The sequence below is a fragment of the Dendrobates tinctorius genome, unplaced genomic scaffold (assembly GCF_039654945.1).
Source record: "Dendrobates tinctorius isolate UK_male_01 unplaced genomic scaffold, ASM3965494v1 ptg000113l, whole genome shotgun sequence".
In the NCBI taxonomy this organism is placed as follows: Eukaryota; Metazoa; Chordata; class Amphibia; order Anura; family Dendrobatidae; genus Dendrobates; species Dendrobates tinctorius.
The window spans coordinates 2262501-2280394 of NW_027361781.1; the positions used below are offsets into that span (position 1 = coordinate 2262501).

A 17894-nucleotide genomic window follows, 5' to 3' on the forward strand; every position below is an offset into this window, starting at 1 on the left:
CACGCCCCCCGCTTGGCGTGTTTAGTTTTCCTAGCCATCTTCTATGCCGGACACGCCCCTTGGCGTGCCATCCTATTATCTCGCTCTTTTCCACCACGGGGCCCCCCTTCTTCTGCGCGTCATCCCCGGTGCCGGCGATTGGGCCGTTTGCAGGTCGCACATGCCTCCTCCGCTTGTCAGCCTATCAGGCCGCGGCTTCATCTTTCGCACTCTTTCGTGCCCGAGGGGAGGCGGCGCTGGGTCAGATAATACTGGCTACGTCCAGGACACGACTCCCACCGCAGCTCCGGCCGGATCACGCCCACTGCTCCGCAGCATGGCGCTGTACCTGTCTCTCCCTGGCAGGTCTGGTCACTACTGGTGCATTACCAGGCCAATCGGCGTGTGCCTTGGGCTTAGACACGCCCTCTCCTGTTGGCCTTCTTTTTTATTTTTGTTTTTTTTTCTTTAGTCAGTGAGTGGGCCTCTCTAGCCCTCTCTCCCTGTCACCCGAGACTCGACCCCAGTATAGCGTCTCAAGGCCAGCTAGTTTGGCATCATGCACTGTGGAATTGTGCACTGTCTGTCACCATCTGCCGCAGGACCCAGAGGGCACAGCAGGCAGTGTGTCTCTGTCTGTAGCAGCAGACAAAGATTTGTGCATCTCCAGTGGGCTCAGCAGGCATCCATCTCTCTCTATCCGGCACCGGATCTGGAAGACACTGCAGCCTGAGCAGCGACAGCGCCATCTCGGGTTCAGGTAGGAGCAGCCCAGGCTGGTTGCCTTTTTTTTTCTACCTTATAGGGACTTATCTATCCCCGGCAGCAGTCTTCGTTTCGCCCTTGGCCACCATCTGTATAACAGCAGTAGCCTCTTGACCAGTCTGCATTGTTTTTGCCCGTACTGCAGCTTTTCCACTGTGTCTGCCCTATAGCAGTCCTCTAACGTCCAGGTCGAGAGCACTCGCCCCTCTCCGGAGTGGGCTGCTGCCATGTCTCAGTCATTATCCGACCTGACAAAGGTTTCATAGTCCACGACCCAGGTCCTGGAGCGCCTTTTGCATCAGTCTGCTGCCACCAGTGCTCCGAACACCTTTTATGGTGAATCGCACACACCTGTCTGAGATGTCCACAAGGACATATCTGGTATGGAACAAGGGAAGTGAGACCAGGTCCCTCGGCATCTGCCTGGAGGACGGCACTCCCCTCCCTCCAGAGTGGGCTGTTGCCATGTCCCAGCCGGTCTCCAGCCGGACAGTAGATTCAATTTTCAGGATGAAAGCACTGCCCTCCCTCCAGAGTGGGCTGTTGCCATTTCTCAGTCCGTAACGGACCTGACTAGAAAATTCACAGTCCCTGGTACAGGTCCTGGAATGTATGCCGCATCTGTCTGCCGCCACCAGTGCCCCGAACACCTCCCATGGTGATTCGCATGCACCCGACCACGACCTTCACAGGGACAGATCAGGAGAAGGAATTAGGAAGCGGACTCTGTCTAGCTCTTCATCCAGTTCACCAGGCCCCTCTACGGCATCCAAAATACCCCTCTCTACCCGTTCCCCCTCCTCGGGTCGGATGTAGCTTTTCAGTCAGAGTCTGACTCGGAGGTGGATCAGACTTCTAGGACGCGGGACTTGGTAGATAGCCTTATTTCGGCTATTGTTCAAACTCTCGAAGTAAAAGTGGAGCATGCGGCTGCTCAGGACATCTCCGTTTCATTCAGATGGTGAAACGTCCCTCCAGCATTTTTTCCTAAAGAGTTTGAGGCTACCACCTCTAGACACTGGGAACTTCTCGGCAAACTCTTCCCGGGACGAAAACTTCTGGACATTCTAGACCTTTTTTAGTTCAGACCTTGTCAGCATTTGGTCCGATCCCCGTAAGGTGGATCCGCCTTTTTTCACGCTTAACCTCTCAGACTGTTCTGTCCAGCCCTGATGCGGCATTTCTCAAGGACGTTACGGACAGACAGTTGTGGCCTCAACTGTATCTGCCTTAGAGGTGTCATGCACTTCTCTCTGACCTAATTTCGCCTCTACTTGAGTGCTGAAAGCCATATCGCCCTGGGCCAGGATTCTTCGCTGGGGTATTATCGCGGCGGTTCCTACAGAGGAGCTATCAGATCTAGCTCTTTTGGACCATGCTGGTCCAGATCTCTTCTGACTCCACCAGAGGTGAAAGTACCTCTCTGCCTTTCCTCTGGCGGTTCCTTACACCGTTCTCCTGCACAAGGGGAAAGAAGGAAACCTTCCTTCAAGCTATTCCTCACTGAAGGCCTAGGACCCGTCTCTAAGTCCTCCAGATCCCCCTATCACAGATTCTTCTCTAATGATGGGCCATCCCTACCTGGGATTCTTTCCAGGGTGGAAGGCAGGTTTCTTCTTTTCACGGAGACTTGGTTGTCGGCGGTTGACGACGCCTGGGTTACGGAAATCGTTACACACGGCTACAAGATGGAATTTTCTTTGCCCCCAGGAAGACATTCTCCTTCCCGCCAATTCAACCCTCTCATGGGTTCTCCTAGCTGTCTCGTCCCTTCCTAAGCTCAGGTGTCATTGTACCCGTTCCTTGGCACGAACGGTTTTCTGGTTTCTACTCGAACCTCTTCGTGCTCCCGAAAAAAGACGTTTCTCCCCGATCTTTGACCTCGAGCAGTTGAATTGCCACCTTCGGATTCGCCTTTTCAGAATGTAGTCCTTGCGCTCGGTGTTCCCCTCCATGGAGCAGGGGGACTTACTTTACTCTGTGGACATTCAGAATGCTTTCCTGCACATTTCTATTGTGTACGGCATCGAAGGTTCCTTCGGTTTTGTGATACAGGACCATCTTTACCAGTTCACGGCACTCCAGTTCAGCCTGGCATCCGCTACCACGGTCTTAACAGAGGTCAGGGCGGCGGTCATAGAAACGGTGTCTTATGCCCAGTTTCACACCCGCCCTCTTCAGTTGGCCCTCCGGCCTACCTGGGACAAGAGAATTTTTTTCCCTGGACTGTTCCCTGGATCGGCCAGTGCTTTTACGTCTCAATGCGAAGCAATCCCTCTCTTCATGGACACTGTCCGTCTCTGCCCTGCACAGGAGGTCTTTTCTCCCGCCCTGTTGGCAGATCATCAACATCGATGCCTGTCTTCAGGGTTGGGGAGCAGGCTTCTTCATTCTAGCAGCGCAAGGTCGCTGGAATGTTCATGAGACCCTCCTCCCCATCTGTCTCTTGGAGATCAAGGCAATTCTTCTTGCCCTCCTCCGCTGGCAGTCTCTCCTCGCAGGCAAGCCAGTCCGCAGTCAGTCGGACTTTGTCACAGCTGTGGCTTGCATAGTAGTAATAATAATAGTATTTATGTATGTATGGCGCAGGCATATTCCCATATTCCGCAGCGCTTTACAGTTTGCACACATCGCTGTCCCCGATGAGGCTCACAATCTAAATTCCCTATCAGTATGTCTTTGGAACATAAGCCACCAAGGTGGGACTCACAACTCACGGATCAGGGTAGAGAGAGCAATGATCCTGCGTTGGGCAGACGACCATGTCCCCGCCATATCAGCCGTCCACATTCCAGGGGTAGACTACTAGGAAGCCGATTTTTTTGTATCATCGGGGGATAGCGTCAGGCAAGTAGTTTCTCAACACCGCCTTGTCGGAGGTAGGGTATTCCGGATGCCCACCTAATGACTTCTCGAACGAACCAAAGGTTCCCCGGTACGTTACCAGGTTCCAGGATCCGATGGATGTCGGCTGCAACGCACTTGTGATTCCGTGGTCCCAGTTTCAGATGCCTCTTCTGTCCCTCCTCTTCCCTTAATCACAAGAGTAAAAAAAAAAAAAATCAGTCAGAAGGGTTTCCAGTAGTCCTGACAACTACAGGCTGTTAAGTCAGACCTGGTACCTGGAGCTGGCGTACATGCCCATGGACGCCTCCTGGGGCTTTCCAGACTGTCTGGATATTCTTCCGCAAGGCCTCTCTTCCGCCACAGTTTCACAGTCGTTTAAGTTTAACGCCATGGCCTTGAAGCCTACTTCTGAAAGGGACTGGAGTTTTTCCCATCAGGTCATTCTGGCCATGCTTTGGGCGAGAAAACCTGCATCCTCAAGTTTCTACGACAGTTTCTGAAGATCTGATTCAGGTGGCGTAAGTACTACTATTTGGATCCATTAGCCTTATTGGCTACAAGAGGAGATATCAGGGGAGTTCTGAGTTGGCAGCATTATCCTGCCGGCCTCTGTTTCTTTTTCATTCCACATTATTGCAGACATTGTCCTTCCTTCTCTAGATCCTTCTTGCCTCTCTCCGGTCCATACTCTGGATAAATCCTGGGGCAGTTTCTTGCTAGGCCTCGGCTTTAGAGGATGCAGGGCCGCGTCCTAGTCATATTTGCATGTTATGGCAAAGTCTTACAAAGTTCATACTTATGTCTAGTCCGATGCAGGCCTAGGAAGGAAAGGTGCTACAGGCGGCGGTTACGCACCGGCCGGCCTCAGTCCTTTTTTTCTCTGCATTCCTTCCGTTCCCATACAAACCAGACAGGCCTAAATGCATGTGCACTAATACAGGGTGCAGCGGACCCAAGTAAAATGGCAGCTGCACAGGTGCATAAATACCAAATGAAACAGCCAGCCTACAATCGGGGATTGGCCGTGTGATACACCAGTGCAGAAGAAATAATCTGCATGTGGCAGTGTTCACACAGGGAATGCAAGGCTTCTGGCTAACAACCTCTTAGTAACACCGTATAGGGGGGCTGCCCAGTGCCAACTAGAATGCATCCCGTGTGAACAGAGGCCACAAGTTTACAGAATCATTTGGGCCCAACTGCACCCTGAAAGAAATATAAAAAGTGCACAAAAAACATATCAATATATGTAAGGTATTGGTTGATATTAAGGCCTTAATACGGAAGCTGGCAAACTGCGTCAAAGTTCCCTACACTTGCCAGTCCTACTCTAACATGAAAACCTCAAAAAGAGGAAAAAAAAATCCTCCAAAACATTCAGATACAAACCAGACAGGCCTAAATGCATGTGCACTAATACAGGGTGCAGCTGACCCAAGTAAAATGGCAGCTGCACAGGTGCATAAATACCAAATGAAACAGCCAGCCTTAATACGGAAGCTGAATGTTTTCGAGGATATGTTTTTTGTGCACTTTTTATATTTCTTTCAGGGTGCAAGTTGGGCCCAAATGGTTCTGCAAACTTGTGGCCTCTGTTCACACGGGATGCATTCTAGTTGGCACTGGGCAGCCCCCCTATATGGTGTTACTAAGAGGTTGTTAGCCAGAAGCCTTGCATTCCCTGTGTGAACACTGCCACATGCGGATTATTTCTTCTGCACTGGTGTACCACACGGCCAATCCCTGATTGTAGGCTGGCTGTTTCATTTGGTATTTATGCACCTGTGCAGCTGCCATTTTACTTGGGTCAGCTGCACCCTGTATTAGTGCACATGCATTTAGGCCTGCCTGGTTTGTATCTGAATGTTTTGGAGGAGTTTTTCCTCTTTTTGAGGTTTTCACATTCCTTCCATTCCCACCCTTGGGGACTGCTTTAGGACGTCCCATGGTTACCTGTGTCCCCCATTGAAGCGATAGAGAAAGAAGGATTTTTGGTACTCACCGTAAAATCTCTTTCTTGGAGCCTTCATTGGGGGACACAGCACCCTCACTATTTGTTTGTACTGGCTTTGGGCCTACGTGCCTTGGTTGTTGAGTCGGTACATATGTGGAGTTTGTTGGTTGCTTCTCCTACTGCTTTAACACTTAACTGAGGTACTTTCTGCCTGTCAGTGGGTGTATGCTACGGAGGAGGAGCCAGTTTTTACTTTATTTGCATAGTGTCAGTCTCCTAGCGACAGCAGCATACACCCATGGTTACCTGTGTCCCCCATTGAAGGCTCCAAGAAAGAGATTTTACGGTGAGTACCAAAAATCCTTCCTTTGTGAGGCCCTTATAATATCATTGATTTGTCTGAATTTCCCATGCCTGTTACCATTCCTGAGGATGTGTAGCTGCTTGACACCATGTGCCATTGCCTCAAACCTTTCAACTTTTTCATGTATTACCTTTTGTTATGTTATGTGATTAATAAAAATTTTTTTGTCTATTGTATTATACTCTGGTTTGGTAATCCAAGTCTCTTTTAGGATAAATATCCTTGTGTAGGATGTGCTGAAGTTTTATAGCAGTTTTTCTCAGTACCTCAAGTTGTGGGCTGTAGGTCACCACCAGACATACACGATTATTTTCTTTTTAGCGTATTGAAGTACGGTAATTGATTCTAGGGACCCTTGTGACTAATGATCTGATCATCAGTGGTCATCAATAAAGGTGGGGTGGTAGCCTTGGTTTAAAAATGTCTTTTTAAGATGAGTTAAAGGGTTATTCCCATCTCCAAGATCCTATCCCACTGTATAGTAGTTGTAATAATAAAAATATTAGAAAATTCCTCCAATTAGAAATGTAGTATAGTTTGTCTGATTCGCTAGGTCTCTTTCATCATGTGCAGGCATTGCAGGACCTTAGGTATCCAAGGTTACGACCACTAGCAACTAGCTGTCACAATATCAGTGATCATAACCATGGATACCTAAGGTCCTGCAATGCCTGCACATGAGGAAAGTGACCTCCTATCGAATCAGACAAACTATACTACATTTCTAATTGGAGATATGTGCTAATATTATTATTATTACACCTACTACATACTGGGATTGGATCCTGGAGATGGGAAGACACCTTTAAGTGTTTATCCCTGTCCGTCGAGCTTGAACAGATATGATTATATCTAAGGGCCTGGCTGTAGACCATGGACTTTGTAATGAGGTGGTATGCGGGATGGTCAGTTTCCGATACACCGATGTCTGGATTGAACCATGTTGAATTTTAATGGTGGTATCCAGGAAGTTGATTTCTGTTTTTGAGTGGTTCAGTGTCAAGTTTATGGTGGGATGAAATGTATTGAATTTGTCATGGAATTTTAAGAAGTTCTTGTTCAGATTATTAAGATGTTATCGATGTAACGGATATAAGCCAAGGATTTGTTGGGGCAGGATGCTAAAAAGTCATTTTGTAGTTTAGCCCTGAAAATGTTCGTATACTGAGGTGCCCTTGTGTTGCCCATAGCAGTCCCGGTGCATTGTAGAGATCGCTCCTCCCTGAAAGAGAAAAAGTTATATGTGAGGATAAATCTGGTGAATATTAATACAGACTCAGAAGGGATCCCATTAAGTTCAAGAACTATTTGGATGGAGGTTAGTCCATCTTCATGTGGGATGTTTTAATATAAGGATTCCAGATCCATGGTAGCTGAGATGGCACCCTTGGGGAGAGGACCTATTGTAGATAGCTTTTTCAAAAGGTCCGTGGTGTCCTGTAAATAGCTGCTTGTCTTCCTTACCAGCCTTTTAAGGACATTTTCTACCCACCCTGAGATGATTATCCTCTTTTGGGTTAGCTGGTTTATGGATCTTGGGAAGTATGTAGAACATTCCTATCCTGGGATTCTCAGGTCTGAAGTCTGGAAGGTTTGTGGAATCTGTACCCAGACCTCTGATGACTATTCTACTACCTCATATATTATGGAGTTGGATCATCACCCAGTTTGGTGTAGTGTTATATGTCCGTCAACTGTCGGTGTCTTTCTTCAGTGCAGTCAGTTGTATTTAGGAGGACTATGGCATCACCTTTATCCTGATCTTCTTCTTGTTCTTCAGGCTGTGAATTAGATGTTTGCTTTCTTTTTTTAACCAATATCATGGACTGCACCAAATGTCTAAATAAGTCAATATATTGGTCCAAAATGATGTTGCGGCCTGAGACTGTCCCGTCTGGAAACTGTGATTTATAGAGAAGCAAGCCCCCATTTTAATCATTCTCCAAGGAGTTCCGGAAGGGTTACATGATTGACAATTATTAATGATGGAGCTCAGATTTCCAGACCGGTTTTTTTAATTGTATGTATTTTTTGTATAGGTTATTTAACGTTTTCATTGTTTGGCTGGACGATGACAAGCTGCAGAAAGGAGAAGTGTATATTCCATCCCTCCCCAAGCAGTATGACCCGCACCGACTGGCTAAGATCTTGAGAAATGAGCAGGTGAGAGAAGATTTAAAGAGAATCTTCTACAACCAGAAAGATCCATGGGATCGTCCAGGAGGTTGATATTGATGGTCTATCAGTATGAGATCATTGGGGGGTTCATGCGGTACTTTGCCCCAATAATCAGTTGTTTGCAACCACATACAATGTGCAGAGCTGGGATCGCGCCCCTCCGTACGCTGCATATTGGCCGTTCACTTCATTGGGAGTTGAGCTGCAGCACCCATAATGGCAAACCAATAAAACACGATATCTTGTTTATTTCTTTGTATCCCGCTTTTGTTCTCTTTCCCTAGAATCTCTGGATGGAGTTTATTAACATGGAGCGGATCATATTTGAAATTCAGGAATGTGTAAATGGCTGGAACCAAATCAAGGTAGAGATGGACACGAGTTTGCTGACTCCAACCGTCACTTTGGACATACCGTCCCCAGCAGCAGGTACTACAACGTACATTGGGCACCCGTCATGCGCCCTGCCCTTCACACTTTTTGGGGCTGAGACTATCCAGCGTCCGGGGTGTAACAGACCCATATGGACTAGAATCCCGCGTGCAGTTATTAATAAGTCTTTCCCTTATCTTTCCCATTTCTGTAAGGACACGTGCACACGACCAAATTTTCCGGACACATGCTATGTGTGGTTTTCGCGGATGATATTAAATGGGGACAGTTTTGTCTTCAGACCAAATACACATCCAATTTTCATCTGCATGTCGGATCAAAATCTTTGGGTCCTGTGGAAGAATCGGACTGCACTCGGATGACATCCGAGTACAGTCCTATATTTATGGACCGACAGAATGGTAAAGGAGGAGAAACAACTTTTGTTTCTGTCTTCTGTTCTCCACGTCCGAGAAAAACTGATGCCGCTCTAATCAAAGTCTGATTAGGATGATCGGATGTGGAGAAAATGACCGTGTGACCCTACCGTAAGACTAGGGCTATACGGCGACAAATTTTGCATCGTGACATCGCACTTAATGATTTCCAATGGTGTTCCATTGCAACCTACCAAGACTGTGACACAGAATTGCAAATGTTACCACTATATATGTTGGATTCCCTGTCGCTGGGCGCTTGTTTGATGTAGCTGCAAACTGTGTGCTCTAAAATAATCGCACATAGAGGTTTCCCGGCGCTCGGCACATATAGCCGTGTAGCTCCAGTCTTACATCCACTCCTGGATGCGACTGAAAAAAGAAAACAACATGCACCAAAAAACTGCATGTGCGAGCTGGGTCTTGTTCTAGATATGATGGGATTTCCAGCTCATGGACTCCACATGTTCTGAATAAGTAATGTTGCATCTCTGTTTTTCCATGACGGTGATTAATATGGCGCTCCGTATACATAATGCAAGCTGTTATTAGTCATCAGTTAAAGGGAATCTGTCAGTGGCCCTTTGCTATGTATTCTGAGAGCTGCATGATGTAGAGACCGAGACCCTGATTCCGGCAATGTGTCACTAAGGCCTGTTTCACACTTCCGTTTTTTCAAATCCGTCAAAATCCGTTGTTTTCCGTAAAAAAACGGATCCGCCATTTTTTGCAGGATCCGTTTTTTTTGTCCCATAGACTTCCATTACGGTTACCGCGGATCCGTCAAAAAAACGGATCCGTTTTTAAAAAAACGGATCCGTTTGCATCAGTTTCCGTCAAAAAAACGGAAACGGATCCGTTTGGCGGACACAAAAACGGAAGTGTGAAACAGGCCTTACTGGGCTGCTTGGTGCAGTTTTAATAGAATCCCTCTTTTCTCTGCTGCAAATGTAGCAGAGCTCTGAATGCTGAGATGTATATAACCCCGCCCACACCACTGATTGGCCACTTCCTGTGTACACTGCGTATTGTCAGCAAGCTGCCAATCAGTGGTGTGGGCGGGGTTGTACAGATCAGCCTGACTGGCTTCATGTGAGACCTGATCTTGTAGTGATAATCTCCTGGTGATAAAACTCTGATTTTATTGAAGCTACAGCCCACAGATCGTAATAAGTGACACATCCATGGAATAAGGCTCTCTGTCCCTACCTCATGCTGATTTCAGATTACATAGCAAGAACTTGCTGATAGTTTCCCTTTATTTTTATTTCTGATTCTAATCCAATTTGAGCCCAAATTATCACATTTATCACATTAGTTGCTAAAGAAAGAATCATTCTGAACTTGAAGAAGCATCCTGCACCCTGTCCCGGCATCACCCTGCAGCTTATGAAGCCTCCTGTTTCCGTCATTCCAACCTCATGTTACATCAACACTCAGGATGCCATGAAGCTTGTGCACAAAGATCTGACTGTCCTGCAGCAACATGCCAAGTAAGGGCCACCGTGTTATGTCTGTAGGGGTCTTTCAATGCTGACACTTTAAATACCATTTTTTTATGTAGCTCAGTTTGATTTAATAGCTTTATTGTGGTCATTATGCTCTCATCTGGGCAAAGGTCATTGTGCAGGGAAGTGGGGAAGGTGAGCTGTGATCATCACCTGTGAATGGTGGGTCCATTGTTAACTACTGTATATAGTGTTGTGATCAGAGGATCCACCATTCACAATAGATGATGTCACAGCTCACCTCCTCCCACTCCTGTACAATGACTAATAACTCTTCTATATATGGTAGATGACACAGGATCCACCATTCACAATACAGTAGATGATGTCACAGCTCACCTCCTCCCACTCCTGTACAATGACTGATAACTCTTCTATATATGGTAGATAACACAGGATCCACCATTCACAATAGATGATGTCACAAATCACCTCCTCCTCCTGTACAATTACTGATAACCTCTATATACAGTAGATGACACAGGCTCCACCATTCACAATAGGAGATGTCACAGCTCACCTCCTCCTCCTGTACAATGACTGATAACACCTCTATATACAGTAGATGACACAGGCTCCACCATTCACAATAGATGATGTCACAGATCACCTCCTCCTCCTGTACAATGACTGATAACTCTTCTATATATGGTAGATGACACAGGCTCCACCATTCACAATAGGTGATGTCACAGATCACCTCCTCCTCCTGTGTAATGACTGATAACACCTCTATATACATTAGATAACGCAGGATCCACAATTAACAATAGCTGATGTCTCAACTCGCCTCCTCCCCCTCCACAATGACTGATAACCCCTATAGACAATATAAGATAACGATGATGTGTTGGCTCCATGTTGCCACTAGGGGGCACCATAAGGATTTATTGCACCAGTCCATGCAATGCTCGCAGTGTTGGACATTGATGAACCCATCCAGGACTTGTGAACCTTCTCTTTCATTGCAGAACGGCTTCCATGCGGGAGTCCCAGCAGGTGGCCCTGGACAGCGAGATGCTCGATACAATCCCCAAACTTTACGTCAATCGGGAGGAGCAGATAGAGATGAAGATGGAGTGCCGGGGGAATCTGAATAAGACGTGCAGCGGGCCTGCGGTGATGACGGTCAAGGTGAGGGGTTTTTCAGAGATGGCCGAGGACAGCGGTACTTAACCATTTCCCTTAAATAATCTCTTATGGAAACACTGCTGTCTTAAGTTTGCAGGGATGCAGATGGAAGAAGCCATAAGCCAACAGCTCCATGTGCTGCGGAGGGAAATGAAGCAACTACAGGCCGAAGCCACCAAACCTACTCAGCTCAACATTATAGAAACTGCCGTTCATCTGGAGAACTTCATCACGTGAGTGGGTGCAACGTGGGGAGTGTTCGGCGTTGGTGCACACGGGTCTTCTGAGTGTCACAGTGATGGTAGTGAGGCTTTACAGCAGCTGACTGACCTTAGAGCCCCCATACACAGAAGATGGACGTCGGTAGAAAGATCCTTCCCCATGTGAGAGAGACGCAGCCAGACACCGCAAAAGTATTGGCCGATCCTTCTCTACCCTGACATCATCAATGGGGGAAGAGTTGAGAGACCCCCCATTCACGCTAGACTCTTGACTGATCCCACCATAATAGGCGAGTTTATACAACTTTTCTCGTTCGCCTTATTGGGGGACACAGAGACCATGGGTGTATGCTGCTGCCACTAGGAGGCTGACACTATGCACAAAAAAAGGTTAGCCCCTCCTCCGCCGTATACACCCCACCGACCGGCAGGAAGTTCCTCAGTTTAGCTTAGTGTCAGTAGGAGGTGGACACGGGTCTTTGATTAGACCCATATCTACCTCGATGTGCGTCGTTTCTTTTCAGGTTTTTCCGGAGGGATACAGTGTGAATAGTCACATCTGTAGTCCCACAAAGAGACTATGAGTACGGCGTGTACTGCCACCCCGTATCATCATAAGTCTACAGCAGGACCAAGACCCCTAACATGGATGTGGCGTTCCAGATGGTCCTCGCTCCCCGTCTCCCACCCACTCGCCTACCAGAGCCGGTCGGTCGGTTGAGGCGCAGGATACTCTCCTTGAAACAGTACGCTGGATGAAACGGATCAGGAGGGTAAGTATGAGACCTGAGTCCCATTCTCCCCTGTGGGTTCCACGCCAGGCCACTCCATGGATTCTTCGGCAGCGGTCGCTGTGACAGTGCTGCGACGCCTCCGCGTCGCCTCCAGGCGGCCGCTGCAGCTATTTAGGCCCTGGCTGGTTATCGGACAGCTCTTCCCCCCCTCTGCCGGGTCCTAGCTGTCCTCAGTAGCAGCCACCGCGGCGGTTCTGCGACGCCTCCGCGCCGCCCTGTGCTGACAGGCGGCCGCCTCTTCTAATCCAGGCCCCGACTTCATCTGGGGCCTTGTCCGGCGTCGCGGCCACGCCCCCCTTCTCCATTCTCGGGCGGGCTTCCCTCCCGCCTGCTCTAAGCCCGCCCACGGCCTTCTCCCCTCAGGTTGAGCGTCCCGGAGGCGGCGCCGTCCCTCCCACCCTACCATCTTAGCGGGCGGCACCATTTTTATCATCGGCGCCTAGCCCCGCCTACCTCCCTCCTCTGCATCTGCAGGAAAGCGCGCGCTTCCTGCTCGGCTCCTCTCTGGCTGCCGCCATTTTCGCAGCCTGTCAGCCGGACGCTGTTCCCTCAGCCGTGCCCCTGCAAGCCGGACGAACCGTGCATCTCCATTTATTGGAAGCTGCGATAGGACACCGGACCGTGAGTAGCTCTGCATACTGCAGACTGACACCCTCCTCTGCCTCCTGTCCCCCAACCTTCCGGCAAGGCTTCAGTGACTGTCCGTCAGTATGTCTAATTCTAAGTCTGACCGCGCTCGTCCCCCTGCCTCCTCTGGCACCTTAGTCAAGTACTTTGCGTGCTCTTCTTGCAATCGCAAGCTTCCCTCAGGTCAGTCCACTCCCCTCTGCCTGGACTGTAGCAATCCAATCCAGCCCGGCGCCGCTCAGGAGCCATCCATAGCCCCAGTGGTGAGTGAGCCCCCCATGCCGGGCTGGGCCTCCTCTCTATCACAGTCAGTGGCAGACCTCACCAAGGTGTCTCAGTCCCTAGTAGCTGTTCTGGACAAGTTGCCCTTGGGAGCTTCGGCGGGACCCAGCATGTCTCAGGACGTCCCATCTGAGCCAGCCAGCGGCGGTCGCAAGAGGCCCAGGCAGGACCTCCAGGCGGAGTCCTCCCCTCGTCCTACCTCACCCCATAGTCCCCAGCAGTCTCCCTCTCGGGCCTCCTCTCCCGAGTCAGGCGAAGCGCTTTCGGAATCGGAAGGGGTCTTAGAGCTGGATTCGGACCAGGATGCGAACATGAAGGTTACGGTGCAAAACCTCATTGCCGCGATTCACCATACCTTTGACATCGCTGACGCCCCTGCGAAATCCTCAGATCAGGAGGTTTCGTTCAGACGGGCGGAAACACCATCCAGGGTGTTTCCCTTCCATTCTGAGTTTGGAAAGATTTTTACAAAGGAGAGAGACGATCCGACCAGACGCTTTCAAAGAGGAAAGCGTCTCGGCGTACTGTACCCGTTTGCTAAAGAGCTCACGGACAACTGGGCCGCTTCTCCCTCGGTGGACCCTCCCGTGTCCAGACTTTCTAATAATACGGTCCTTCCGCTGTCAGGTGTGGCATCTCTAAAAGATTCTAATGATAGGATCATAGAATCTCTAGCAAAATCTGCCTTCGAAGCGGCATCAGCAGCGGTATGTCCAGTCTTTGCTTCTTCTTGGGCAGCAAAGGCCATATCCACTTGGGCAGACGACCTTCGGCAGGGCATTCTGGATAAGGCACGACCAGAGCATTTGGCCGATCTCGCCAATCAGATTTCCCATGCGGGGGATTATCTGCTTTCTGCCTCCCTGGATGCCGCATCTTGCGCAGTTCAGGCGTCAAGTAACATCGTGGCAATCCGACGTACAATTTGGCTCAAGGCCTGGCAGGCGGACTTGTCCTCTAAAAAGTCTCTGACCAATCTGCCTTTTTAGGGAGTGCGTCTCTTCGGATCACAATTGGATCAGATTATTAAGGACGCTACCGGAGGTACGAGTTCTCTTCTCCCCTCCAAGCCTCGCAGACCTCCTCCAAGGCGTCAGTTTCGTCCCTTTCGGACTTTCCGCCGTTTCAATACGGAGGAAAACCCTTCCAACCAGCAAAGGCCACAGGCACGTCAGGAAAGAAAGAAGGTTTCCTTCAGGCCCACTCCGTCCTGGCGGTCCCACTCTTCCCAGGGAAGACCGTCCAGATCTAGATCTGGACGGTCTACATCCGCATGACTACCATCGGTCTCCCGTGGGTCCCTTCCAATTGGGAGGTCGACTTCTTTTCTTCAGCGACGTCTGGCTCGCCTCAGTAGAGGACGCTTGGGTCAGAGAGGTTGTATCAACAGGATACAAAATAGAGTTCATTTCTCTTCCACGGGATCGCTTCTTCCAATCCCGTCCGCCGAGGGATCCGGCCTTGGTCCCGGGGTTCTGTTCGGCCATCGCCTCTCTTCTCAGTTCCGGGGTGATTGTGCCCGTTCCCGAATCGGAACGCTTCACAGGGTTTTATTCAAACCTGTTTGTGGTGCCGAAGAAGGACGGGGCAGTTCGGCCCATTTTGGATCTCAAGTTACTCAACAAGAGAGTTCGCCTTCGCCACTTCCGGATGGAGTCTGTACGCTCGGTAATTGCTTCCATGGAGGAGCAGGAATTCATGGGTTCCATAGACATCCAAGATGCCTATCTACATGTGCCCATATTTCCCGGACATCAGAAGTTCCTGCGGTTTGCGATTCACCGCGAACATTACCAGTTCGTCGCGCTTCCTTTCGGGCTCGCCACCGCTCCCAGAGTCTTCACGAAGATTATGGCGGCGTTGATGGCCTTGTTGAGGATCAGAGGTCTCGTTCTTTTTCCGTACCTCGACGATATCCTGATCAAGGCTCCCTCCTTTCAACAGGCCCGCCTAAGTGTGGCGATCGTTCTAGACACCCTGTCCAGTTTTGGGTGGATCGTCAACCGGAAAAAGTCCTGTCTGGTCCCTACTCAACGCCTTGTGTTTCTGGGCCTTCTGTTCGACACTCGTCGGTCAAGGGTATTTCTCCCACAAGACAAGATCCTTTCCCTGCAGCAGGGCGTGCGATCATTACAGATCACACGATTTCCATCCCTCAGGACAGCCATGAGGGTCCTGGGGAAGATGGTGGCGGCGATAGAGGCAGTTCCCTTTGCCCAATTTCACGCCAGGCCACTCCAGCAGGCCATTTTGTCCAGGTGGAACAGGTCGGCTCTGTCTCTGGATCGTCCGGTTCGCCTTTCATGCCGGATCAAGCGGTCTCTCAACTGGTGGTTGACGTCTCCCCTCATTCTCTTGGGGCGGTCTTTTCTTCCCGTTCACTGGCAGATTGTCACTACGGACGCCAGCCTCATCGGCTGGGGTGCAGTGTTCCGCAATCACACTGTTCAGGGTCGATGGTCGACTCAGGAATCAGCTCTGCAGATCAATGTCCTAGAGATACGAGCGATCCATCTAGCTCTCGTCCACTGGGAAAGGCGCCTCAAGGGCCTGCCTGTCAGGATTCAGACAGACAATGCCACAGCGGTGGCGTATATCAACCGCCAAGGGGGGACACGGAGTGTCTCAGCTCTGGCGGAAGTGTCCAGAATTCTTCAATGGGCAGAGACCTTTGTTCCAACGATTTCCGCGGTTCACATTCCCGGCGTGGACAACTGGGCCGCCGATTTCCTCAGCCGCGAGGGTCTCGCGGCAGGGGAATGGTCCCTACATCCGGAGGTGTTTCATCTGCTCTGCCGTCGGTGGGGAACTCCGGATGTAGACCTCATGGCATCTCGCCTCAACAGGAAAGTCCCACAATTCGTGTCCAGGTCTCGGGACCCTCTGGCAGTGGGCGCCGACGCTCTGGCCGTCACTTGGTCACAGTTCGAGCTCCCCTACCTGTTCCCTCCTCTGCCTCTTCTTCCCCAAGTTGTTGAAGAAAATCAAAGCAGAGGGGATTCCAGTCATCCTCATCGCCCCGAATTGGCCCAGAAGGTCTTGGTTCGCGGACATTGTCAACCTTCTCGCGGACGCCCCCTGGAAGCTTCCAGACAGGGCAGATCTGCTGTCTCAAGGCCCGATTTGCCACCCCAATTCTCGGTCGCTCAATTTAATGGCGTGGCTGTTGAGACCGAGGTTTTGAGACGGGCAGGATTCTCTGATCGGGTGATTCATACCATGATCCGCGCCAGAAAGCCTTCTTCGAAGATCTATTACCGTACTTGGAAAGCCTATTTCTCCTGGTGTGAGACCAATGACATCGCGCCCTTGGTTTTTTCGCTCCCTTCTATTCTGGCGTTTCTGCAGGCAGGGCTGGATGCGGGGCTTGCTCTCAGTTCCTTGAAGGGTCAAGTTTCGGCACTGTCCATTTTATTTCAGAAAACGCTGGCCTCCCGGCCCCAGGTCAAAACCTTCCTCCAGGGTGTGGCTCACACGGTTCCTCCGTACCGAGCGCCCGTGGATCCTTGGGATCTTAATTTGGTTCTTCAGGTTCTGCAGGGTCCTCCTTTTGAACCTCTCAGGGACGTTTCCCTTTCCCTCCTTTCTTGGAAAGTGGCCTTTCTGGTGGCCATTACCTCCATCCGGCGCGTGTCGGAATTAGCAGCACTTTCTTGCCGCTCTCCTTTTTTGGTCCTTCATCAGGACAAGGTAGTTCTGCGGCCTCCGCCCTCTTTTCTTCCGAAGGTGGTATCTTCGTTTCACCTCAATGAGGACATTGTTCTGCCATCCTTCTGCCCGAGCCCAGCTCACCCTCGGGAGCGTTCCTTGAACAAGCTGGACCTAGTCAGGGCATTGAGAGTCTATCTAGCCCGGACGACTTCCTTGCGGAAGTCAGACTCTGTTCATCATTCCTGATGGGACGAGGAAAGGTCACCCAGCCTCAAAGGCCACTATTGCGCGCTGGATCAGATCGGCAATTTTGGAGGCATACTGGGTCAAGCATCGAGTGGCCCCTCCAGGGGTCAGAGCGCACTCTACCCGGGCGGTTGGTGCCTCCTGGGCGGTGCGCCACAGAGCTTCCGCGCTGCAGCTTTGCAAGGCTGCAACGTGGTCATCGGTTCACACCTTTGTGAAATTCTACAGGGTCCACACCTATGCTTCGGCGGACGCCAGCCTAGGTAGAAGGATTCTGCAGGCTGCGGTGGCGAGTCCACTGGCCTGATGGAAGTTTGTTTCCCACCCCAGGGACTGCTTTGGGACGTCCCATGGTCTCTGTGTCCCCCAATAAGGCGAACGAGAAAACAGGATTTTTTGGGTTGCTTACCGTAAAATCTGTTTCTCGGAGCCTTCATTGGGGGACACAGCACCCTCCCATGTTCTACAACTCCTGTTCTTATGTTTGTCGGTTTGTTACAGTTGAGTTGTTTGTTCTGTTCTCAATCTATTCTGTTAC

At 50.1% G+C, this 17894-nt stretch overlaps 1 protein-coding gene across 1 annotated transcript in view; it reads left to right on the forward strand.

Moving 5' to 3' along the window:
• EPG5 (ectopic P-granules 5 autophagy tethering factor) overlaps nucleotides 1-17894 on the forward strand; it is a 134295-nt gene that overhangs the window by 67936 nt on the left and 48465 nt on the right. The window contains exons 24-28 of the mRNA XM_073589774.1: nucleotides 7949-8072; nucleotides 8372-8516; nucleotides 10215-10389; nucleotides 11376-11538; nucleotides 11626-11768. Of these exons, the coding sequence (XP_073445875.1) occupies nucleotides 7949-8072; nucleotides 8372-8516; nucleotides 10215-10389; nucleotides 11376-11538; nucleotides 11626-11768 (750 nt within the window). The remainder of the gene's footprint in view (nucleotides 1-7948; nucleotides 8073-8371; nucleotides 8517-10214; nucleotides 10390-11375; nucleotides 11539-11625; nucleotides 11769-17894) is intronic.